This window comes from Lissotriton vulgaris, chromosome 2_1 (assembly GCF_964263255.1).
Source record: "Lissotriton vulgaris chromosome 2_1, aLisVul1.2, whole genome shotgun sequence".
NCBI classification, from domain to species: domain Eukaryota; kingdom Metazoa; phylum Chordata; class Amphibia; order Caudata; family Salamandridae; genus Lissotriton; species Lissotriton vulgaris.
In genome coordinates, this window is record NC_141687.1 from 525,933,602 (window position 1) to 525,958,954 (window position 25,353).

A 25,353-nucleotide genomic window follows, 5' to 3' on the forward strand; every position below is an offset into this window, starting at 1 on the left:
GAAAGAAATGAAATTAGCAAAGAAAAACAAAAGAGGTATGTCGATGGTACAAGCTGCCATCGCATACAGGGATAATGAGGAAGAGCAGGAAAGTGAACAAATGCTCAGAAGCAAGAAACTAGCAATAGATAAATGCTACCCGATGTTACCACATGGGGGACAAGACTCAAAGGGTACATCCGAGAAAGATCCACTAATGTCCCATTTATTGAACTCACCACCCCCATATACATCAAGTGTTGTGGGACCCCTGAGACGTATTGTTATACCGCGCCCCGGCGCACGAAAAGCAGCTCTTGCACAAGCACCAGCTCCTCTTCAGCTGGTTCCTACTTCTCCGGCGCAGCCTTCTCCAGGGCCGCCGCCTTTGCTCCATAGTCCATCTACTTCTACAACTTTGCCTACCGCTCCAACTGTTAACTATGATACTACGTCTGCTACTGCCTCAACTTCCTCCGCTGTTGCTTCGATTTCCTCTTTACATCAGCCTGTCTTTTCTGGCGCATCTGCCTCGCCGCAAGCTTCTCCTTCTGTTAGACAGAGAGTGACAAGTACTGTCACCGGTCTATTCTCGCCTTTCTTCGGGTCGCCTAAAACGACCCCTAAAACAGAACGTAGACAGTTGCGTAGTCAGCTACCCGACTACGAGGAGAGAGAAGTGCTGAACGAGTTAGCGCGCAAATGGGTTACTGATACTGTAAGGTATGATGTTCAGTCTGTCATGAAAGTCTTCAGTCAGTGGGATTCGTCCACTCAGAGATATGTATTTGAGGAGATGTGCGTGTACCTCTGGGAAGATTTACGAGACAATGACCCAAAACGCAGAATGCAGGAACTAGCCCGCATGCGATTCAAATTCTACGAAGGCATGATTGTAGGTGCCGATGTTGAAAAAGCAATGGATCTGTTGTTATCTTATAGGAGTCAGGGAAACAGCTCTAGATCATTTGATGAGGATGATGTGTCTGGTAGGAAAAAGGCGCGACAGTACCCCATGAGAGAGGTTCCTCCAGTATGGAGGGAAGGTGATGCGAATGCACAACCACCTGTTCCACCGCATTTCCAGCGAGTATGGGTACATGTCCCTTGGAAAAGATCCGAAGTTTTAGCACTCAAACAGACATTACCTGATCCACGTAAAAACCCAGCAGGATATTACAAGGAGTTGTCACGGACTGCCAGCTCATGTATAATGAATTTAGCAGATATAGATATGTTGTTTGGGAATGTTGTTCCGCATCCTTTATGGAGTAAAATTCGTCATGCGGATCATGATCAGGAACTAGGTGACTCATGGGCTAATATTACGGCTACTGATGCTAGACAAATTGGTGGTTCTAAACCCGAGCCTTTAATAGCAGAACTTCCCGGTAGGATCATCGCGTACATGAAAACGTTAATGCCTGAATTACGTGTAAATTGGGACAAGCTATCTGCGTGCAAGCAGAAGAAAGATGAGAACGTGTCTGACTTTTTCACAAGATTTGAGGAGACTTTCACTGACCATAGTGGTCAGGACATGGCTACCGAGGGTGGCCAAAGATTGTTTGTAGACAAATTTGTACATAATCTGCTTCCTGAACTGTGCAATAAATTGAAAGATTCAGAGAGTGCTTGGGCTGTTTCCACGTCAGCGCAGATTTTAGCCACAGCCCAGTACTACGAAAATAGGCGCAAAGACGAGCTAGATAAGACAGAGAAAAAGACTAAAGAACTAAAGACTAAAGTTCTTCTCCAGCAAGCGTATCCGCTTCGTACTCCTAGTCAGCCCAATTATCAGCAACCGCAGCAGTATTCGAGAAACGCGCAAGGGAACGAGTTTTCCCACCAGCGTTCTCCGTATGGCCCGAATCAATGTGCATATTGCAAGGAAGAGGGTCATTTCAAAAGTAATTGCCAAGCTCTTGCACGACGTTTAAACGGTGTTTCCGGCGCAAGAGGTAGAGGTGTTCAACAGGCTCCTAGAGGTAGGGGCCGTGGAAATTTCTCCCAGAACACCACTTCTTTTCCGCCCCAGAATTATATGAATAGCTTTGACCAACAGAATAATGCGTCTTCCAGGTCAGCTCAGTACTATGCAGATGACTATTACTCAGACAACGAGAATGAGGGTAATAATTGCTAGGACAGCCATGGACAAAGAGAGGGAGTTGTTTCAGTTCCAGTAGATCAGAATGGACCTTACGTCGAGGTGATTACATCCGGAGTGTCGGAGCCATTTCCGCTGGATACTGGTGCTACAAAAAGTTCGATTATGCACTCAAAACTTCCTGGCGCACCTTTGTCTGGCGAAATGAATGTTTCAGTAGGTTTTTCTGGCGCCCCTGTTAGAAACCCGATCTCCAATCCCATGCTCCTTTCTGTTGGCCCATGCGAATTAGAAGCACCCCTCATCCTTACAACAGGTTGTGGCGAAAATTTGTTAGGTTTGGATTTACTGAAGAGATTATATGCGACATTGTACTGTTCTCCTTCAGGAGTACAACTTCCGCTTGGTAAGAGAGTGATTTCCCCGATGTATTTGTCAAAAGAAAGGATTCCGACTGAGTTGTCATCTCTTCCAGATGTACTTTGGGCGAATGGTTCCAATGATGTGGGTCATTTGGAAATAGCACCGTATGTCATAACATTGAAAGCTAATGTTAGGTTGCCACGTATTCCCCAATATAGAATATCAAACGAATGTGAAAAGGCTTTGTTAGCGATCGTCTATGATCTGATTGCGAATGATGTCATCGAAGAGACTACAGGCAACATTGGTAACAGTCCTGTTTTGTCTGTCTTAAAACGTACCGATCCTTCACAGCCCCCTGTGTACCGATTTGTGATCGATCTCAGGGAAGTGAATAAGATCGTTGTACCGCAGTTTCCAGTCGTTCCCGACATTACAGCCTTATTGACAATGGTTCCAGCTTCAGCTGATTGGTTTTCGGTGATTGACTTGAAGAACGCTTTCTTCAGCATCCCGATTGCCGAGGAGAGCAGAGATATCTTCGGCTTCAATTTAGGAGGACGAAGTTTCCGCTTTAAACGCGCTCCTCAGGGCTACTGTGAGAGTCCATCAATATTCAGTCAGGCTCTGAAAACACAACTAGATGCGATTGTTCTACCTAGTGGCGCGACTTTGATCCAGTATGTAGACGATCTACTGATCGCTGCAGATACTGAAGAAATTTGCAAACAAGCCACATTGTCATTGTTGCATCATTTATGTGACATGAAGCACAAAGTCTCGCTTTCCAAACTACAATTTTGCCGACAAGAAGTAACCTACTTAGGTCACATCTTATCGAAGGAGGGAAGGAGACTGACCCCAGAAAGAATACAGGCAATTGCAGAATTGAGTATCCCAAGGACACAAAGAGAAGTGCGTGCCTTCTTGGGCATTACATCGTACTGTAGACAATGGATACCGAACTTCTCACTGTTGGCCAAACCTTTGCTGGCATTAATGCGTAAAGACACACCCAATCCTTTGCCTTGGTCTGAAGATTGTCAGGCGAGTTTCCATGAGTTGCGTGAGGCATTATGTTCGGCTCCTGTGTTGGGCAACCCCGACTACAGCAAGCCATTTACATTATACGTCCATGAGAAGGAAGGTTGCGCATTATCAGTCTTGACGCAGCACTTTGGGGACAAACAACGCCCATGTGCATATTTCTCTGCGACTCTAGATCACGTAGCTAAGGCATTACCGAGTTGCTTGAGGGCCACTGCCGCAGCGGCTGTCTGTATTCGACAGTCCGCTGGGTTAGTCATGAATAATACCCTGACCGTTATGGTCCCACATGCAGTAGATATTTTACTAAACAGAACAAAGACACAACATCTGACTAGTGCTCGACTGTCCAGCTATGAATTGACCCTGTTAGCAAGTCACATTCACATAAAAAGGTGTGATACACTCAACCCCGCTACGTTATTACCTATTCCAGCAAAGACAGATGAGGTCGATAAACATGATTGCTGTTTTAGGACAGAGGAAGAGACAAAAGGGAGAGTAGACTTACAGGACACTCCTCTCTTTGAATGTAATGATAATTTATGGGTTGATGGTTCATGTTTCAAGTTGCCGAATGGTGATGCGACTGCAGCATATGCCGTGACAACATTACACACGATTGTAGAGACAGCTCGCATCCCCCAGAATTCTGCACAAGCAGCAGAGTTAGTCGCACTCACAAGAGCGTGCGTGTTGGCGAAAGGGAAACGAGTGAACGTGTACACTGATAGTCAGTACGCCTTTGGCGTAGCCCACAGTTTTGGAAGATTGTGGCATGAACGTGGGTTCCTGATGTCGCATGGTGCAAAGATTCAACACGGCCAGCTAGTACACGACCTTCTCGAGTCACTGACCTTGCCCCTACAGGTTGCGATCGTGAAGTGCAGCGCGCATAGAAAGATCCGAGATGATGTTGGTCGAGGGAATGCATTTGCCGATGAGGTCCCGAAAGAGACTGCAAGGAACACAATGAGTCGGATGTATGTTGTAGGTCCTGCTAGATGGACCCCTGATGTGGGTATGTGTGAGGACACCATCGAGAGTGTGAAGTCTATACAAGCTGATGCGACTGAGAAAGAGGTGAATGAATGGAGAGAAAGCAAGGGTAGATTAGATGCGAATGGTTGTTGGGTCGAACTGTCAGAACATCAGCGATGGTTGTTACCTAACGCTTATGTGCTCGCAGTGGTAACGATGGCCCATGGAATGGCACACGTCAGTGTGAAAGGAATATGTAAGCTGTTGGTCCCAGTATGGCAGAATAGTGGTATCCCAAAATGTGCAGAGAATCTGGTCAGAAATTGCATGGTGTGTTTGAAGCACAATCCCGGTAGAGGAACCCCAACCCCAGCTGGTCATTTTGCACCTCCAACGTATCCGTTCGGGGTCTTGCAGCTCGATTTCATCCACATGGAGAGGTGTAATAACCTGAAGTATGTGCTTGTTGTCGTTTGCGCCTTCTCCAGGTGGGTAGAAGCGTACCCCCTTAAGGACAACACTGCATTGTCAACTGCCAAAGCCCTTGTCAAATAATTCTTCCCTAGATTCGGCATGCCTAGGATTGTCTGGAGTGATAATGGAAGTGAATTTGTGGGACGAGTAATGAAGAGAGTGTGTGAGTGTCTAGGCATCCGCCAGAAGTTCCACGCTGCAAACCACCCCCAATCGGCAGGCCTGGTAGAGTGTTATAATGGCACGTTAAAATTGAAACTGGCCAAAATCCAAGCCAGCACAGGTCTCAAGTGGCCAGACGCCCTGCCTTTAGCACTCCTGTCTACCAGGATGATTGTCCATTCTAGACTGGGACTTAGCCCACACGAGATCGTGTTCGGGCGCCCAGCAAATATATGGGGAGTACCGAGGCCAAGAAGGCTCAGTGAGATTGAGTACCCTGCACTGTTTGACTACTTGCACGAATTGACAACTAAACTGCATGCTTTACATCAACAGGTCCACAGCTCCTCTCCACCGGCATCTGATGATCCAGGCCACGCTATCGAACCTGGCTCCTGGATCCTGATTCGCAACTTCAGACGAGCAAAGAACGAGGAGCCTCGCTGGACCGGACCTTTCCAGGTTTTGCTGTCGACCCGCTCTGCAGTACGTGTCCACGGAAAGAAACATTGGGTGCACGGCGCCCATTGCAAAAGGGTCCCGTTGCCCCTTCCATACGACCGATGGGTCCAGCAAGGAGTTGCTGACTCCGAGACTGAGTTTATACCACGTTTTGTCCCCTTCAGCGATGCACGACTAAAAGGAACTGGTACCGACAAAGAGAGCGATTGCATTTTGCAAGAATCTGTGCCACCGTCGCTGCAGTTGGACACTACAGAACCTGAAACACTGTTTGAAGATCACACAGTGCCTGGAAAAGAACGATATAATCTGAGGCCAAGACCAAGGAACTGACACACTCGAACTAGTGCGATCTTCCCTTTTCCCATGAACTATTTTTGATTCCACAGCTCTCTCGCCCAGGGAACTAGCTCATTTTTGATTTTCGAACCGCCATCCGGTTCTGCTGCTAAGGCCGCGGTTGAAGTCTGAGGAGTGCAGCCGGGGACGCCTAGGTCAACGGTTCTGGTCAGTCTGAGGGAATTACCCCGGACTGGACAGAGCGCACATCTTGGCAGAAGCAACCTCCCACCGCGGGCAGCAACCAGAGGATGGAGTTTCCGAGGGTAGAGAGACCTGCTAGACACATGAACTTTGAAAAGAAAATATGTATTGTAATGGCAAAGAGACGATTTCTGGTATTGAGCATCTCAATGTTGTGTAGTATAATAATGTTTTTAACTGGCTATGCTCTGTCCATCTTTGGAGTTCCATTCATGCACGACACCCAGCTCACACCTCCTCCTACTGTTCCCACACACTCCTTTCACCCTTTACCTGAACACGAGTCTGCCAGAAGACTAAAATTCGTAAACAACTCATTTGTCCAACTCCTCCACCAGCACCAATCTGTGATGAACACTACGAACTGTTGGATATGCTGACTCATGCCACACACTACGGATAAGGGCATCCCTTACTTTGTCCTGCCATTTAGTTACTTCGGTTCTCTGTGGGCTTTCCAGACCATGTTCCTGTTTTCCCTTGAACCATACGTTTGAGGGGAGAACTCAAACAATAAGGCACTAGTGGCAGGAATCCGAAATATGAGTAGAGATATCGACACAGTTAGAGCCACTCCCAAAGATGAGTTTACACCATACAGTAGATGGAACAACACCAAGTATGGGATTTCCCTAAGTGAGAACCAGAAATCAAAGAAATCCTCCCCAGTCTGGGTAGTACCCCATCGTGGTCACTTATGTCTGCAAGGTATTGGCAGGGATCCCAAAGCACAGTTGGGGAAGAGCATATGCACGGAAACATATGTGTTTGCCTTCGAACTTCCCCTCCGTTCTTGGCGGCTAAAGGCACCTATTTTGTCTGCCATGACAAAGCCTACACATGGTTGCCCTCTGACTTCTCGGGCACATGTTTTATCTCGTTTCTGCTGCCACCCACCTACACGGCCGGGGCAGATTACCATCGGACAAGGACAGTTAGGGGTGTCGTGACTCAAGACGACACCGCGGGTCAAGAATTTGGAGACTTCGCAAATTGTTTTCTGCCATTTTGGGGGCCTATGGTGAACAGCAGGAACATTCGACAATTGACGAGAATAGTTGAGTCCGCCATGACTGAAACGGCCGGTGCCCTTAGCAACTTGACAGCTGAGCTTCAGTCGGATCGACTTATGACCCTTCAAAACCGAGTTGCCCTGGATGTCATACTTGCAGACCGTGGTGGTGTATGTAGAGTGATCCAATCTAGTTGCTGCATTTTCATCCCCGATAATGCTCCGACAGTGTACCAGGCCATCTCCAAGTTACACAAAATCTCTGATTCTCTTCACATGGAAAAAGGGGATTGGTCTCTGCTAGGGTGGTTCTGGGAACTGATCTCTGCCTGGGGATGGAAAACTCTGATCTTCATTGGGATGATCTTAGCCGTTCTGTTTATGTTCTGCCTGTTTGTGCAGTGCGCTCCTGCAATATGTGGCCTCTGCGCCACTTCATGTGTAAGGAAGCCTGTGTCGAGGGACGAACTGAGCAACAGAATGATGCTACAGCAGCATATCCGTGAATTCATCAATACAGATCTGGATTCAGATTAGAGTTATTGCCTAATATGAGGGCAAAAGGAGGGCCTGTGGTACTGCAATTCTGGACCCTGCCGATTCACAAGCCTCTGGGTCCACACACTCGTATCGCAAATGTCGCCGTACCATGACCAACTTGGTATCTACGAACCGGTAATGATCAGGACATCATCCCTATGCATTTGCGTCATGATTAAATGATGCTAACACCCTCAAATCTTGATTTCCGTCTCGAACCCGCAGACTCCATTTTGTAAACGGCATCCATCTTATGACTTGCCCTCATATAGTCAATTGATTAAAACCGAGTTTAATCCCAAAGGACACGTCCACCGTAGCTGACTTCCCCATGACCTGGCCGAGCTGACTCCACTGCCTCCAGCCAAGCCTGTTTGGGCAGCTCCTCGCCCAGTGGCCGAGCCAGATATCATCAAGGCACAACATGTCATAAACCCTTCACTACATACAGACCCTGTTTTCCATACACACACACACCTGTCCATGATTCTTGTTTATGACCCGTTTTATGATGGGAGGGTGCTCGACCTTATTGGCATTTCATCGATATCTGATGGGAGTTCTGGATCTGGCGGTGTAATCAATCACCAACTGGACATCTGAAATATGTGCTGACCAGCATGACTTCGCTCTTTGTATTATTGTGGAAATATTTGTATTGCCATATCATAAACTTAAGAATTCTTGCCTGCAGCTGTTATTTATGTATATAAGGAGAAGTTTGGTTCTGTAAAAACGAACAGTCTCCTGAGAACTTACGGCCCGTGTTGTCGTACTTCTAGGACGCATGCTACTTGGTTGCAGCCAATAAAACTCAATCTCTGACTTCAACTAGAAGACTCTGTGTTTCTTTAAGTCCAGAACAGGGAGAACCTAGAGGTCTTTGGGTGTGGTCCCCTGGCACCACCGGGTCTCTAAAAACCCGGCACCTCAGGGTGAGTACCTTTGTGGCTGTAATAACACAGGAATGTTTTTTCGTGGGACCTGTAGCCTCACAGACGTGTTGGTGACTGCATGCTTGTTGATGCCCCGGTATCCTCGGCGGGTATGCACTCACTCAGATCGACTTTCTCTTTGATGTCGGTGCACGTTTCCTGCTCTGGTTCCCATGAAATCACTTTTTAGGTCGAGCATTCGAGACTTCTTGTATATACTTATTATATTATATATTTATATGTGTATGTAATTTGCGGACTCTGGAGATCACCCCTAGGACTTGTCTTCTTCCGCTTAGGGACTTTTTTTTCTTTTCAACTGCCTTTATTAAACTGTCTTGATAGAAAACGACCAGCAGAGGTCAGTAAAATACTAGAATCACTTTAGCATTCTCAAGATTCCAGTCCATATAAAATTACTTCCACGAGCACATGTAGACATTAATATTTTTTTCAAATCTTGTATTTTCAATGATGTGACCACCGTAGGCCCTGATTTTATAATTGCACAATACGTTGTGACATATAACAGATGAGAAGTTTTGCGGGCATACATGTAGGGATACGATTTGCGGTGGTGTCTGCCCCACAGTTTAAAAAAAAAAAGAGCTTTGAACTATATCATTTCCCGTTGAAAGGCAATATTTCTCTCCATGTGTTCTCATACATGGCGTATCACGCAGTTTGGTGCTTACTTTCCCTCCATGTTAAAGAACAGTATATGTTTCAGCAGCCAGACTAATGTGCTTTATAGCTAAATACATATAAGTTCCCAAAGGTGAGACTGATTGCATTGCAAATGCTTGTTTGGTCGAGGACATCTGCTACCATGTTCTCCGACCCCATAGTACTGCTACATTATGAAACTCATTCGCCCTTCTTAATCTCTTTAAATGTATCGGTGTGCTTCTAATGTTTGCAGCTAAGAACAGGATGCCTGTCTCAGACGGCAACATTATGAAAGTTGGGATAATTTCAGTTTTACGAGTGTCGTGCCTTCTCCCTTGCGATCTGTGCATTTTAGGTGTGCCATATAAGAGAAACTAGCACTTTCTTCAGGTTTCAAGTAAACCTGATGGATTTATGGCCTTCCAGCAAGTGAGAATCTGACGACATTTGATATAAGCAGCTGAGTTCAGGCATGGATTTGTTTATTTGCTCGATACCTTATGTAGTTGAAAGTGGAGGGCTTGGAGAGTGCATGTTTCCAGCAATATTCTGGATGCTTTGTAGTCTTCAGATGCAGAGCAAGCAAACAACCGACTGTCATGAAAGAAACGTGACAAATAGTTTCGTATTTTTGATTAATTGTTTTGTTCTCATAACTTCCCCTTCGTCTTCTGGAGCATGCGAGACAACCTGCGTCTTTTAATATTTTTTTTCATCCAGCTGTGTGCTTAAGTCAACGAGAATGAGCACTCCCACAATTTTTCCCTCAGTGGGTCCGACAGCTCCTTTGCTCCATGCACGCTTGATTGCTGCGACCACGATGTTAAACGTCACTCGACACTGGAGAAATCTCAAGGGAGCTCTTATCAGCTGACATGCTTTAGTTTGTTTACATTCTCTCTGGCCTACATGCTGGTCTTTCTGTGTAAAGAGCCCTGGGCTCACTTGTAAATCGTGGTTCTTGCAGGGATGCACTTATTTTTTGGGGCAACCGTTAATCGTTCTCATAGAATTCCAGTTAGAACTGTTAATGACGATTACAACTTGGCCCGAGCCCCAAACTTAATGTCACATTCAGCCAGGGTTATCAGTTTACCCAATGCTAGCTTCGATAGTATGATTTGTGGTCTTGCTTTCATGTTGCATCTTTGAGCCCCTTAACTGTTTGTAACGGTTTCATTTGGTATTTTTTGCTTGGCTAATATAAGTGTGTAGTTTTTCGCTGCACGTAGTCCAGCTCCAAACACACAGCGTAACGAGATTTTACAAAAAGCTGTTCTAACTGGCCAATGCAATTTAACATGGGCATTACAAGTAACTCGGAGTATAAATTAAAGGCATTTCCATTTAAGTATGTTATTTTCGTAACACGAATGCTGATTTATGTCTATGGAACAGGCTCTGTGTGTAAGCGAATGTACCCGGGGACAGAAATAGGTGGTTTGAGGTGACAAATTCAGCTGCCTTTGTTGCGCCTCATTCACTGCTTTTCTGCTTTTCTGCTGTGTTTCAGTCAAAGCGTCTTATGTTAATATTATTGAAGGGGAATTTGGCGCTGGTAGACTTCTTTGTAGCATTTCTGCAAAGTTTCAGAAGCCTGGCAAGGGGGGCTTGTGTCCTTCAGTCACACTCTCTCTTGTACACCCCTCTCTCGCTCACCTCTCTCTCACACACTTTCCCAATCTCTCTCATATTGGTTCACTTCAGGACTTAAAGCACAGCTATTTTCCCGTGCCTTTTCAAGATTTCTGTCCCTCAAACCCACGTTTTCCTCCTCTTGGGTTGTTTTCTGTGTACACTCTGTACTCTTTATGCCTCTGTGGCCTGCTCTCCACTTCTTTCTCTCTTTTTCACACACTCTTTCTGCTCCTCTGTCTTTAGTTCATTCACCATTCTTGTACAAACCACCTATCCCTATACCTATACATTATAATTCAGACAATTGTATGATCAACATATCAGTGGAAAATTGCAGTGGAACAATAAATAATGGGTATGGTCAATGACCATTGCCTTTTAGATCCTGCTATATGCAGTTGTTGTATTTGGTCACCATGACTACTATGCCATTCTGTAGTTGGCTTCCCAGATATACGAAAGAGTGTGGAAGTTGTTTAGTTAGTGTGTGAGTTTTGTATGAATGGGAGTGTGTGAGTCGCTTGTCTCTCTACCTGGGGATACCCATTATTTATTGTTCCATTGCAATTTTCCACTGATATGTTGATTATACAATTGTCTGAATTATAATGTATTGAGTTGTTTATATACAGTAAAAATTCAAAAAAAGAGAATTATGAGGAAAACGTTTTTGATAAAAGAAATGAAATAAAAAATACAATTTTGTAAATTGTCTGAGCACTTTGTTGTCAAGGGATTTTTAGCTCACGTTTTGAATTTATGCTAATCAGTGAAAAGGAATATAGGTCTAGAGGGAGACTCTCTTCTTGTTGGGTCATATTTTCCCCTCTTCTCCCTGACTTTTTATGTATTTTTAAAAGGGGTCCCTAATATATTGCAAACGTGAGACCAATTGCATTGAAAATGCTTGTGTTTTTTTAAAAAACTGGTTGTAATTAGTCAATGTAAGGAATTATATTTGTTTCAGGAGGATGATTTGTGAAAGATTATTAAAGAGGTTGCTGTTAGTAGCCCACACACCATGGAAACAGAATCTGCCACGCATATTTAGACCATTCACAACTGTTGTCCTTTTTATAAACGTTGACTTACTGTGTCAGAAGAGAATGATCTATTGAAGCATTCTCAAAATAATGTCCCCTTCATTTATATGTCAGGATAGTGTAGTAATGTCCTCATGCAGAGTAGGATTTTTTTTTGTGAAGAAACATCATCGACAAAGCCAATATTTTTGCCTTTTGTGTAGTTAGAAGTTTCTCAGTGACACACTTGGGAAATATTAGCATGCAGCAGTGCAAACCTAACTCGCGCAGGCTCCACCTGGGACCACTGATAGTGCTGCGGGGAACAGGTGACGTCTGGCGTAATGTGGCTCAAGCTTTGAGTTGTGGAAGGGGCACACCAGCAAGGGAGCACAGGCTGCACACCACGGCAACATGTTTATGCAGACAGGGGCAGTGGGGATTTGGCATGGGTGCAGTATGTGGCCTTGGCATTTTTATTAGCCTGCCAGTAGGGCACGCAACCTCCCTTTCGATCACACTTTCTGATAAAGTGCTATCTCTAGGTGTGGGCAAGAAGATATCAATTAGTTGCTTACTTGTATTTGTAATGTCCTTTTTGGACAGTCATCCTTGCAGGCTCTCAGACTTATTCAATTCTTCAATTTCTGCCTCTTTCTTGTTTTAATTCCACGTGTTATTTTGTTCTGCCATGTTGAGAGATTCTTATAAGCCTGGTCCCAGTATTTAAGAGTGCAGGGCCCTGAACAGCAGCCACTGTGCAAGAGGCTCTCTGGTAGAGTCCTTCCCCAGCCTGCACCAAAGAGACAAAGGAGTGAGATTTCATCCCTAATTAAAAGAAGCACCCACAATCTTCACTCTTACAACTCCATTGTGGTGTGATCCGCAGTGGTATTACTAGGTTTAAAGCTCAGGTGCAGCTCTGCCTAATTGTGCCATCACTCTGAGCACAGTGTATGATTTGCCTACCGTATATACACAATGCATTCTTGGTCTGCTATGACGAGTCGTTCATATCCCTAGACAGTTCTGAAGTGTAAGCTCCAGATCCCAGCATCAGGGCAGATAAGTGATATAAGATAAATGGGCACAAAATGTCAGGATCAGTAAAATAATTGTTTCGGATGTTATATGCATATATTTCAGGAATCATTTAACAGAGGGTTGTAAGAAGCACTTTAAACCTTGTTCTTTTTTTACTTATAATTGCTTTCTGTATAGATCCTTATGTAGGGTAATCTCTTGCTCATCAGAACTATTCAGTATCCTAAAATTAGTGAAAGTATAAAATGTCTTCATCAGCAAGACCATTTTTAAAACGCATTCATAGGCAAATTTTAAGTTGTGTACTGAAATTGCTGAATTGCCAGACATCAGTGGCAATCGTATGAATATTGTACTATAAATGTTCAAGAGGTTTTGTAAAATTCTTTCTCGACTGTTGAATTTGTTTTAGATTTTATACAGTAGCACTATAGAAACTTCTCACTCTCACTATGTACCTCCATTTCTAGGGTATTTCTGCTGGTTGGTGCACCAAAGGCAAATACTTCACAAGCTGGCATTGTGGAAGGAGGTCATGTGATCAAATGTGGCTGGAAGCTTAACCAGGATTGTAACCCTATCATTTTTGATTCTCGAGGTAAGAAAACGTGTATTTGTTCCATTCTTTGCAAATTCAAGTCATGTGGCTTGAAAATTCAGAACTTTACCATTAGATCAACCAGTTGATTTGCTCAATTAAGTTCTTACACCCAGGACAGCTCCAGTCTTCCTTATTTAAGCATGTAAAATCAAAAATATTTTTTACATTATTACATTTTTTTTGTTCATCTATTAGAATTGTATTTGGTCAAAATTATGACATCGGTAACTCACAGTATTTAATGCAGTAATAATAATAATAATAACAACTTCGATTTGATACACAAAACATAAAAGCATATAAATAACAATCATTAAAAATATTTCATAAATCTACATTTGACTTGAATAAACTAAAATGTAATATCATCAATATGAATCCATAATATACTATGTATTAACAGGGTAATAAGGCTCATAGGTGTACTCCATCCCCCCCTTGTTATTCGTAACCTTAAAACGGATCTTTAAAAGTTTACCACCCAATAAAGAGTAAAAACATCGGTGGACAATTTTAAAAACAACAGAGCTACCCGTGCCTGCTTAAAATCTAACTTTCCTTAGCAGGTCCTTTAAAAGGGCAGAGTAAAACTAGGTGAAGGGTATCCTGCAGAGACTTATTATCGCAGCCTCGGGGCCCTTTCTCTTCTAAATTTGTGATAAAACCTGCCGGTACGGCCAATAAGTGATGGATATAATTTATTCTAAAACTTGTCATTAATGTTAAATAAGGTTCTATGCCCTGTGATGATTTAACTAAAATATGGTCCCTCACCAAATGTTTTTCCCATTTTGATAGTTTCGTGCTGCGCCATGGCAAACTTTAGGTACAGTGTTTTGAAATCACCTACATCTTTTGGCCTCATTGTCTCCGGTTTATCAAAAAGGTCTGCTCGCCCTAGGTTACCAAAAGAATCCCTAACGTATTTCAACCATGGGATTTTTCTTGCATGCTCCAGGGAGATACAATCCCGCACTACCAGCCTTGTCAGCCCCACCTCTGCATTGATCCAGAGCTTCAACCAACATACTAGGGGCTTCACTCCTACACTATCTGTTATATACTTAACCCCCAGTTCTTCATGGGCACAATATGCTGGCGTGCTCTGCGGGACCTTCAGCATCGGCCTTAAATATTTGTTCTCCTCCCATTGCAGATTGGAGGGTTTAACAAAACCCCACACCTCACTACCATACAAAACTCTAGCACAGCAGATAGAATTATACAATTTTAAAAGTACGCCTGGAGTCCAACACTTCAACCTCTGTGCATAATTTACAATTGAACCCGTAGATCTATTCAGGGTCAGACACTTTTCCTCAGTTAGGTGTTTGAAGATCAGGCGATTATCAAAAAGTACATCCAAATAGGTAAAGGCTGGGACTTCACCCTGGGTGTATTACCCTTTAGCATAATTATATTTTTTACTGGGATTCTTTCCCATCTCCATCGCATATGATTTTGCGAGATTAGAGGACATATCCAAGTGGTCCATGAATTTCACAAAGCCATCTATTAAAAGCTGCAAACTATGTGGGGTGCGGGCCAGAAGCACTGTACTGTCTGCGTACAGCAGTACAGGAACTGTTCTGTCCCCTATTCTAGGCATATCAGCCTCAATGTTCCGCAGGGCAGTATCAAGACCGTTAATGTATATAGTAAACAAGAATAGAGGAAGAACGCATCCTTGTCTGACCCTACAAGAGCACTTGAAAGGCTCCGTAACTTTCCCCTCCTTTGTATATCTTACGACTGCTGTCGTATTGAAGTGCAGGGATTGCAGGATATTTATTATGTCTACCACAAGGTCCCTCATAAGGACCCACAACTTATTGCGATTCACGTGGTCAAATGAATGGAATTATATAACAATTCTTTCAGGCTAAAAAAACACAATACTGTGAAAACTAATGTCCCATGATTCACAGTCCCGAGGTAAAGCCACCAGTATTGGCTACTTCTCACTTACATTTTTAGAACAAGGGTGCATGTTCTTGGTACGAAGCCTAGTGTGTTTCTCGTCTGTCCAGATGACTACAAAGCACACATGGAGATAACAGATTTACTTTTACTCTTTCGGATTCCCGAGTCATAAGATGGTGCTGCTTCAACTTGAACTAAGCTGCAGCTCTTTTCTTTTTCAAAGAATGCTGTGCAAAGTTTGTCTGTTTTATCTACAAGTTCATTTTTATTGTATTTCCCCCAACATATAAGTCGGTTTAATTGCATTTCAATTCTCTATCATACGTGACCAGACTGTGACAAAGGCCATTTTCAAGGAGATAGAACAAACCTGTCCTGCTCTGGGAATCCCACTAGAAAACATCAATTTTCTGTAATCATTGGTCTCATCTGCTGTTTGGTGACTCATGAAGAAAGACATAATTCGATGTGAATCTGAGGCACTCAGATGCCTGTTTAGCGTATGTCTCTGCTGGCTTCTGTTCGTCTGTTAAACCACATCCTAGTTTTACTGCAAGCAGCCATGGGTCTCGTAGGTTAACTGTTCTGGAGAAGAGCAGCCCCATCCAATGGGTTTCGCCTTCCAATGGGTTTCTGAACTTGCCGTGATGATACTGACCTACCTAGTTTTTTGTACCTCCATCATCACTGTACTAGCAGCATCATAGTAGCCACCACAGTGAGGACACCTTCAGTTGGAAAGTAGGTTAATAATATTTTGATTCAGTCAGCTAGCTTAGGAAAAATGCTAGTTTTTAATTCACACTTCAGAGGGGATTACTTCTACCCCACAACCCATAGCTTCGAGTTCAAAGACATTTTTGGAAGACTAGTCTTCTAATTCCACTTGCCACCAATAACATGTGTTTGTCTAGGCAAACTGTAAAGTAAGAAAGTGAAGATGGTGAGGATAAGAGTGTTGGAGGGCCTGTCTAAGAATAATGCAGGCTTCAGTATAGGGAGGCTTTCAATTACACAGTCAAGGATGCTTCTCCGACTGTATATTTTCATGGAGAAACAAAAACCTATGGCATGACTGGCGTGTGTAGCTATGTAGCCCTCAATGGGCAAGGTTCGGCAAGAATTGATGTTCTGAAAGCAGCTGCTAGGTATATACTTTCCAGAGCCCCAACAGCTAGCAGAACATATTTTTAATCAATGCACGTTTAAACCCAATTTCGTCATGTAGTCCCAAATTTGTGTTGAAAATGCTGTTCAGACCCTGATGAGGTGAATGTTCAATGAGCTTGTTCCCAAAGAGGACCTGCACAACAAAGTTATTCCTTCCCTAAATGAAGTATTTCTCATAGCTAGTTGGTCTTTGTGAATAGAACCGAACATGGTTACACCAACCCTATAGCAAGACAAAGCTTTTCTAATAGAAGCCAAGACCCATGGGGCAGGCAAATAATGATACTTAGAATACAACAGCAAGGGTGCACCACAATATTCAGCATTACATATACAGACTTTAATAAGTCACGGAGAGTGTTGTTCCTCTATAGGATTTTATTTCAGATAAACACGGTTGAAGCATCACACAGCCGACGCGTTTCGTCCCAACATGGGACTTCTTCTGGGCTTCTATAACTGATGTCGTTCTTTTGCGGGCAAAAGTCTATATCACAGAGGCACCGTGAGTGACAAAACGAAAAGCATCTCCTTACGATATAGGAGACGAGAAGAAATGATAAATCAAAAGGGAGTCCCGTTGGTATAATCAAAACTAGGTCACTCAAACGGCGGGCTCTATTGAGTACAGTCAAAATAACATCTGGTATCATGTAGTCCACCGGTTTCCTGCCTAGAGTCCGTACGTCCTGGACAATCACAGTTCTCAAATGGACGGGAAAGATGCAAATATAATGCAGGGCCACGATCTGCCGGTCTAAGATTGGACCGTGTGGCAAAAATTCCAAACGCAGATCCTTGGGGCGACCGCGATGCGTCCTCGGGGCAGCTTAATGATACTTATGTGTGATCAAATGTAAACCATAAACTTTCTATCACATTGCATACCATTTGTCATATTTTAATGATGAAATCTAGAAAAATCAGAAAAACAGTAAACTTTCAAACATATGATCCAAAACTAAATGCCCCAAACTAAATGCCCCATTGGTAGATTTAAATTGTAAGGAGAGAATGAGCAAGTTCATCATTCTTGCTACAAGGTGAGGTGTCTGAACTCGGGGAATATGTGGGATTTCAGGCAGGAACGCTGATACTAATCTTCAATCCTCCTTATTGGTGGATCCGCGCCAACAGGAAATGGCACCCCTGGCCTCTGCAATTCCACAAGGGAAACATTGGGGCATGGGGGTGGGAAAGTGTAGGAAAGGGAGAGAGAGAGAAAACTAGATGAGCTCCGCCCTTAAGGTCTTCAGTACTACTGACTCCCCAAAGCATGCCCTCAAGCTTTGTAATGGTTCATTGGCATAAATCACCTGAGTGCCAGACATCACTGTTTTGGAGGTACTGGTATCGAGGGGTGAGCAATGGCGGGCGAGGATGTGGTTCGCCAGAAGGGGACTGGTATACACATTAACAACAGTGATTAATGATTAAGGCTGTGTGGAGAAGGGAAGCTTCTCAGATGAAATCAAGATGTCTCTATCAGAAGCGGCTGGTGTCAGAGAAAAGTAGTGGTGCAGCACAGGGGCAAAAAAAAAACAAAAAAAACAAATAACAACAAAATAACTTACCTGCTGCTCTTCTGCTATGCACAGACTGAGGCTCCCAGACTCTCCTATGGCCAATCCAGGCACTGCTCTCATGCTGGTAATACCCATGAGAGCAACGTCAGGATTGGGTGGAGCAGGCTGGTTTTGTGCTCCATCAAAGACTGGTAGCCTGTGCCTGCTGTTGTTCTCCAGCCAGCAGCGCACTGGGTTGGAGAAATGTCAGTGTGCATGTTGGTTAGGCCATCCTAAGACTGACGGCCAAACCGCCATGCGCACTAACAGCAGTGCCCATCACTCCTCTACCATTCTTTGTTTGGCCCTGCCCCAAGACTCGGCTCCTGGCAAAAAATAAAATTATAGCAAAACTTTTATTATTTGATTTTTCATTTTACTCTGCTGGCAGGGGGTTGATGCTCCTTCGCCATAACGGAGGAGCCGCTTTCCTGGTCTCTATCAAGCGAGCTCACCTGATATTCAATTTTTGTGATGGTTGACAAATCTTGGATCCCACTCCAGGACTGGTGAGCATAGAGAATAGAGGTTATACACCATGTCTCACCACCAATGATTGGAATTAAGTCATAGGGCAGCAGCCTAAACTCAAACAGGCAATTTTGTGAAACTGCAAGGTGAATGGGAACTGCGGGTGAAATAACAAAGTACAAGGGAACAAACTATTGGCAACGGTAACCATATACCCAAAGAAAACTGCGATGTATTTCTCCTTTGAGGACCCTGTCTGTACCCTGCAAGTTCTGCCTCAGCCTCTTACCTGAGCCACTGGGCTGGCATGCCATACTTCCACCCAACTCATCTCTGTTTCACTGTTGCTCAGTTCTTGCACAAATCCTGACAAAACGAAAATAATGGTACAAGAAATAGGTCTAGTACAACAACCTCAAAAAATTCCCCCAACAAAAGTTTGTCAGATCTACGTGAGCACTTGGGAAAACTAGAATACATTGTAGTGAGTAAAAAAGAAAGCATAACCTCCCATTTTTATAGTGCCTGATATCACAACTTGTAGTTGAAGATAAGAGGCTTGAATTCTATATCTTATGTTTTTCCATTTTCCCTTTTTACTTGCCACTACTATAATCTGTGAGATTCCATGTAACAAAATCCCTGGCTACAGGCTTTACCCCAGTGTAATAATAATCCATCCTTAAAAGCCTATTGCTATTCACACATGATTTTCACAATAAGTAAGTCGGGCTTAATGTCTGTGTCAATATAAACAGGACAAACCTATGGAGTCTGGCATAGCTTTTCCCAAAGAACGTCAAGGCCATTAGCCTTTAACACTGGCATGCCACCATAACCAATGCAGACTTCTACAAGAGCACATACGCTGGCACCTGTCATGCACATGCAATTATAAAAGTACATGTATGTAGAAAAAATCATTTTAAAAAACAACATACATTCTCTGTCAGTATAGACTAACAAGAATCATCACAGTGAAAATGCTCCAGTTTGTCAGAGCCAGCATCAAACCAACTACTACTACTACACTAGTCTGTTAAATTATCTATAGCAAAATACCCATCTTTTACCTTTAACACAGGTTGATACCATCCCACTGTTAAAGGCCTACTGGCTTTAGCAGATTGTTTTACAATAAATTAGCTAGTACTCCTGCCTTTGTAATACCTGATCATAGCAGAGCAGACCTGTGGCATTGGACATAACTTTTCACAGTGCACCAGTTAGGCCTATAGTTTGTCACCATAACCAACTCTGGTTTACTTTTTTAAGCTTAAGCTTTCCCCTGGACAGTCCTAAAATTACAAAAATATACAAACTTACAATTGGCTTAGCAAAATACTATCAATCCTAAAAGGGCCTAATGAGGATTCTCATGAACCGTGCCTCCACAAACAAGAAGAAGAAGGACCAAAGAGATGGGTTGTTGGAAGAAGAGTAGGACCTCAACTAACTTGGCCCCAGCCCTACCGGCCTGTCCTGACTTCAACCAGCTCCAGTGGAATCCTGGTGTGTCCTGCAGCCAGCTGCACCCCAGAACCTGGAGGACCTGCCCTGCCTTCCCTAACAAGTTTTTGTCTCCTGTGAGCACATGATTTGCTCACCAACAGACTCTGGCTCCGTCCAAATCCGCGAGTCTGCATCTGGCGCCCACGCCCGAGTTCGAGTGGCCCAACCACATGAGTAGGTCTCCCTGGCGATTCTGACCTGGGATCTGGTGATCCCTGACCTACCTCAAGTTTCCCAACAACACCTGCAGCCCCTTTCTGTAGGATCCCCCCCGACTGGAGGCGGTAAGGAAAATCATAAGCCAAAAGACACCCCTGTACCCGACGCCCTACGGCCTTCGGTGTCCCAAACGATGGTGTCCCAACATCCCTCGACTACCCAACTTACCTCTCCAACTGGTGGTTGCCTCCAGAAGATCTTCGTGCCTGAGCCTGCACTGTTTGTTCTCACCAGAGCCTCCCCATTGAAACCAACTGGGCTCCCGACGTCGATCCAGCATCGTGCACTCAGCCACCCCTGTGCCGCTGTGGGTGCACCTGGTGTGCTTTTGTGTATTCCCCCCTTTGCCCTGAGCTAAACACTAGGAGCTTTTGCTCCCACATCCAAGTGGCGAGCCCGTGAGCAGCCACCAACCGGAGGTCCCCCATGCCCCATTGGTTAACAATGGGCCTCAGCACTCTGCACCTGGTTGCCCTAGTGCTGCTGAGAGTATTCTTTGAGTGCATCCTTGGCCCTGGAGGAACCCTGGTTCTAATCTCAGAAACCCAAGGACCAGAACCAACTACTTACCTTTAAACCGATAACTTAATTTCCCCCTATAGGATTGTGTGGAGTTGGAAATTGTGTGGAAACCTAAGAAACTGTATTTTGACCAAAACTGACTTACTTACCTTTTAATCAGGAAATATCCCAGTGTGATATTTAGGCATATCACTCTGAGTAGAAAAAGTAATCTGAAAAGTTATATAAAAAGTAATCTCAAAGTAAATAAAAAGTTATTTCAACTGTTTCTTAACATTTTCATACCAGTAACAAAACCAACTGCATTAAACTGTATGATACCAGTAACGTACTATTTTACTTACCTGCACCAAATCTGGCTTTGTTAAATACAACAAAGAAATATTTGTATACAAAACATTTGGTCTGAGTTCAGTTTTTGAGAGTGTGACATCATTTCTTGCCTGCGTGTGTACAATAAATGCTTAACACTACCTTCTGATAAAGTCTTACTGCTCGCCCACACTACACAAATAGAGAGTTAGGTATTATCTACTTTAACCTCTGAAAGCCTTTGGGGATCCATTGGACTCTGTGCGCACCATACCTTACTTTAGTATAGTATATACAGAGCCAGCTTTCTACAGGGGATAATTCCAAATGATATGGATATGGATCACATAATTGTTCTTGACATTGGCTCTAGCCGATGTCTTTGTAGTGCACTCTCTAGGATTTGTATTTCATTTGTACAATCAGTAACAATCTATATAAATAAAAATGCAAATGTTTGTTTGGTCAAAATTGCAAATCTCCGAAAGTTTTTCAGCGTTTGCTTAGAAATTTTGACACAACGTTGGACTCGAATACACGCGTGTTTTTATATACACAACGTTGTATTGCAAATCGCGAGTGTCAAATATGCGCATGTTTTTAATGGAAAGCCCGAACAGACACATAAAAATGTCAATGTCCGTTTGTTGAAAATCTTAAATCTCTGAAATTTCTTCACCGATTGCTTTGAAATTTTGGCACAATGTTTGATTCGATTAAGCGCATGTTTATGTATACACAACGTTGGATTCGAAAACGCGCATATTTTTTAATGGAAGGCCGAACAGACCCTATCGATTTGGTTGCTGCGCAACAACTACAAGAGACGCATAGAGACAATAGTCCACATACATTAGAATGGACAGTTGTTGTCAGGATGGCAGACCGGGAAGTGGGTGGAGGGAGGGGGGACGAGTTGGTTCACTTTGCAACATTTAGGAAGGACGCATAGAGACAACAGTCTACATGTATTAGGATGGACAGTTGGTGTCAGGATGGCAGACCGGGAAGTGGGTGGAGGGAGGGGGGGAGGAGTTGGTTCACTTTGCAACATTAGCGCGTGTTTATATATACACCAAGTTGGATTCGAATACACGCGTGTACAATACAATACACGCATGTTTTTTAATCGAAAGGCCGAACAGACTCTATTGATTTGCTTGCTGCGCAACCACTACAAGGGATGCATAGAGACAATAGTCACAAAAACCTATTGTATACCCACAAGCATTGTCAAATTAAACATATTAGAAACGTGCGCTTACTCTTTTCTTTCTCTTCCATTTAACCAGACTTGAGCCACAGCAACGCGTGGCCGGGGTACAGCTAGTTATTTAAATATAAATTGCACATGCAGGGCATTCTCCTATTTTTCCAATTTATTTTAGAAGTGCATAGTTAATTGAAACTTTCACACTTTCGTACAGTACGAAAATGAATAATACAAGTGACCAATGAACTAAGAAAAATAAAGTACTTCAATGCTAGTCATTAAATTGACGAGAGAAACATAAAATACATGTTGAGGAACGGCTCTGAACTTCATAAAGCTATAAAACCTTGAATAGAGGCTCTAGAGCGCTCGTCCCATCTCCTGCGCAGCCTCCTTTCTTGACTGCAAAATCCTATTCTACCTCATTTTATTTCGAAAGTGTGTGCGTAAAGATTACTAGAGTGACTGCTTCTTGTGGTGTCCAGTGCCCCGCCATGGGTCTTTAACCCCTCCCATGCTTGTGACGGACCGTTCCGTCACGAGCCTCGGGTGGGGTGTGCTGGTGACGGAACGGTTCCATCACGGCCCGCTCGGCGCGCCTGCGCGGCGCGTTCTATTGAGCGGGCGGGGCAGTGACGGAACCGTTCCGTCACAAGCACAGCTCACCCGCGTGCCGTGACGGAGCGGTTCCGTCACGAGCACAGGATCGCCGCGCAGCCCCGCCTCCCCCTTAGCACTGCGGCGGAATAGCCGCCGCAGTGAAGGGGTTAACCTGTGCAGTCTTTACAGCTGTCTGCCCACACATTGGACTTGACTCTAGCTTCAAAATGTTTACAAACCTTACCGACGGATCGTTTAGGCGCGCGTTTTCCGGATTGAGGGCAGCAGTGATGGCCTGCCGGCATGCACGCACAGCCATGTCACTGATGTCATTAAAAGGCCTACGTAGTAACTTACAGCGCTCAGGTAACATCGGCAGACCGGTGCAGCAAACGTGTGTTAGGTAATGTCTCCTTTCCAATACCACACAGTGTGCATTCTGAGGACCCAGCATTTTTTAACCAAAAGCAGATTAATGTACACTCTTGACAGTGACCATGTAAGATTTTTCTGATCTGTCGCATGTCCTTTCTGCGTGCTTGAAAAAAGTGCGCTGTCATTATCCCAATATTTCCCAAAAAGAAGCATGACTGTTTGTAGCGTAATGGAGAAATAGCGCACAGCAATTCATTCATTTAGAGTGGAAGGGCATTTCCATGTTCTCTTCCTAAAATTATTCATTTTAGATCTTGGTTGGCCTCTGAACAGATAAATTGTTTAGTGTTGGGAAATACCATCATGGTATATAGTTTATTCAACAAATGCTACTGCAGTTTGAGAAATGGCGTCTTTTGCGGACACTTGTATAGATAGATATCTTTATTGTTTGATTAATTAAAAAAAATCTTACAATAAAACACTTGTTCGTTATCGCTGCTTTCCTTTAAAAAAAATTAAAAATTTACCTGTTGATACTGCGGTGCGGGAGGGAATAAGCGAGAAGAGGGCAGACCGGTACTCAGATGTCTGATTAAAAAAAATATATATTTTAATGCTTTTATGTCTTAGCTAAAAAGTTTATTGTGCATCTATAAAACAGAAGTCCAACTTAAAATCTTTGGTATGGGATAAAGAGTCTGTCGTGGGGGCGGGGAGGGTAAGGGGAAAGATATAACTGAGTCAGAGAGTCATGGCCTATGACAAATCTAGGCTGTATTCTTCTGTACCTAATGAATGCTGTTGAAAATGTTCTCCCCGCTGAAGGAACAACGTTAATCTATATAAACCCTTTGACTCTCAGTGTTTAATCCGTAGGGCTTCTTTGTTTATGATGCAGCAGTGCGTGTCTACATTTTTTCGCAACCTAATATTGAGAAATTTTCCGTTGCCTTGTCCCCGAACGAGACTTATTTGTCTGTGATTTTAAATGGTTAAATATAGTAAGCTTAAGTTTACTGACGACTGAAGCTCTGCTCCTCATTTGAATAAATGATGCCGCAGACTGAGCTTTCGAAGAGAGCGCAGATGCAGCAGTGGAGTTTCACATCCACTCAGGGCCTCTGTTCATACACCAGTAGCAGGACATGAGAACTAGACCAGCACACACAAGCTGAAAACTTTATCTGACAGTCTCACTGTAGTCTGTCAGGGCCTCACTTAGCCTTCATGTTCACTGCGGCTTTCTCACCACAGCATTGGGCAGGGATGGCGTGGATGTCTGCGGAGACTAAAGCTGCGGCTAGGAACAGATGCTGTGACACTCGTGAGTCAACTAAACATTAGTGTTCTATTTTTGTGACCAATGGATGCCTGTCCCACCCCTGCCTTGTGGAGAAAGCATGGCAATATGCTGCCTACTTCAGTATCCCAGAGTTATAGATTTTGAACAGGGCACGCCCTTTCCGCCGACTTGCTGCCATTGACAAACCAAAGTGAACAGGAGTTGATGCACTACTTCTGCACACACACAAAGTTCTTTCCTACAAGAAAAAAAGACAGTAGAAGTTTCTGGCTATTGCCAGTCTTCCATCCCAAGGCATAGGATTCTTCAAGAAGCCATACTGCATTGATCATCCCTAGAAGCAGAAGAAACCACTGCTCATATGGCGGAAAGATCTGACCCATGTTCAGGGTACTAGAGTAAGGCCATCAGGCTGAAGTGTGCCACAATTTTGTTAAACAGGAAGTGAGCAAACCCTGCAACTCTGCAGGGTAGAACTGCTGACCAAAAGACGTATACTTTGCAAGATTGTTGAGTACCTACAGGAGATAGTGCAGAACTGTAAGTATGCAGAGAATGCAATGATCTGACCTGACCTGTATCA

The 25,353-nt window shown here is 43.8% G+C and overlaps 1 protein-coding gene across 1 annotated transcript in view; it reads left to right on the forward strand.

Moving 5' to 3' along the window:
- The window catches only part of ITGAV (integrin subunit alpha V), a 372,076-nt gene that overhangs the window by 44,619 nt on the left and 302,104 nt on the right, over positions 1-25,353 (forward strand). The window contains exon 2 of the mRNA XM_086955459.1: positions 13,452-13,579. Within this exon, the coding sequence (XP_086811585.1) occupies positions 13,452-13,579 (128 nt within the window). The remainder of the gene's footprint in view (positions 1-13,451; positions 13,580-25,353) is intronic.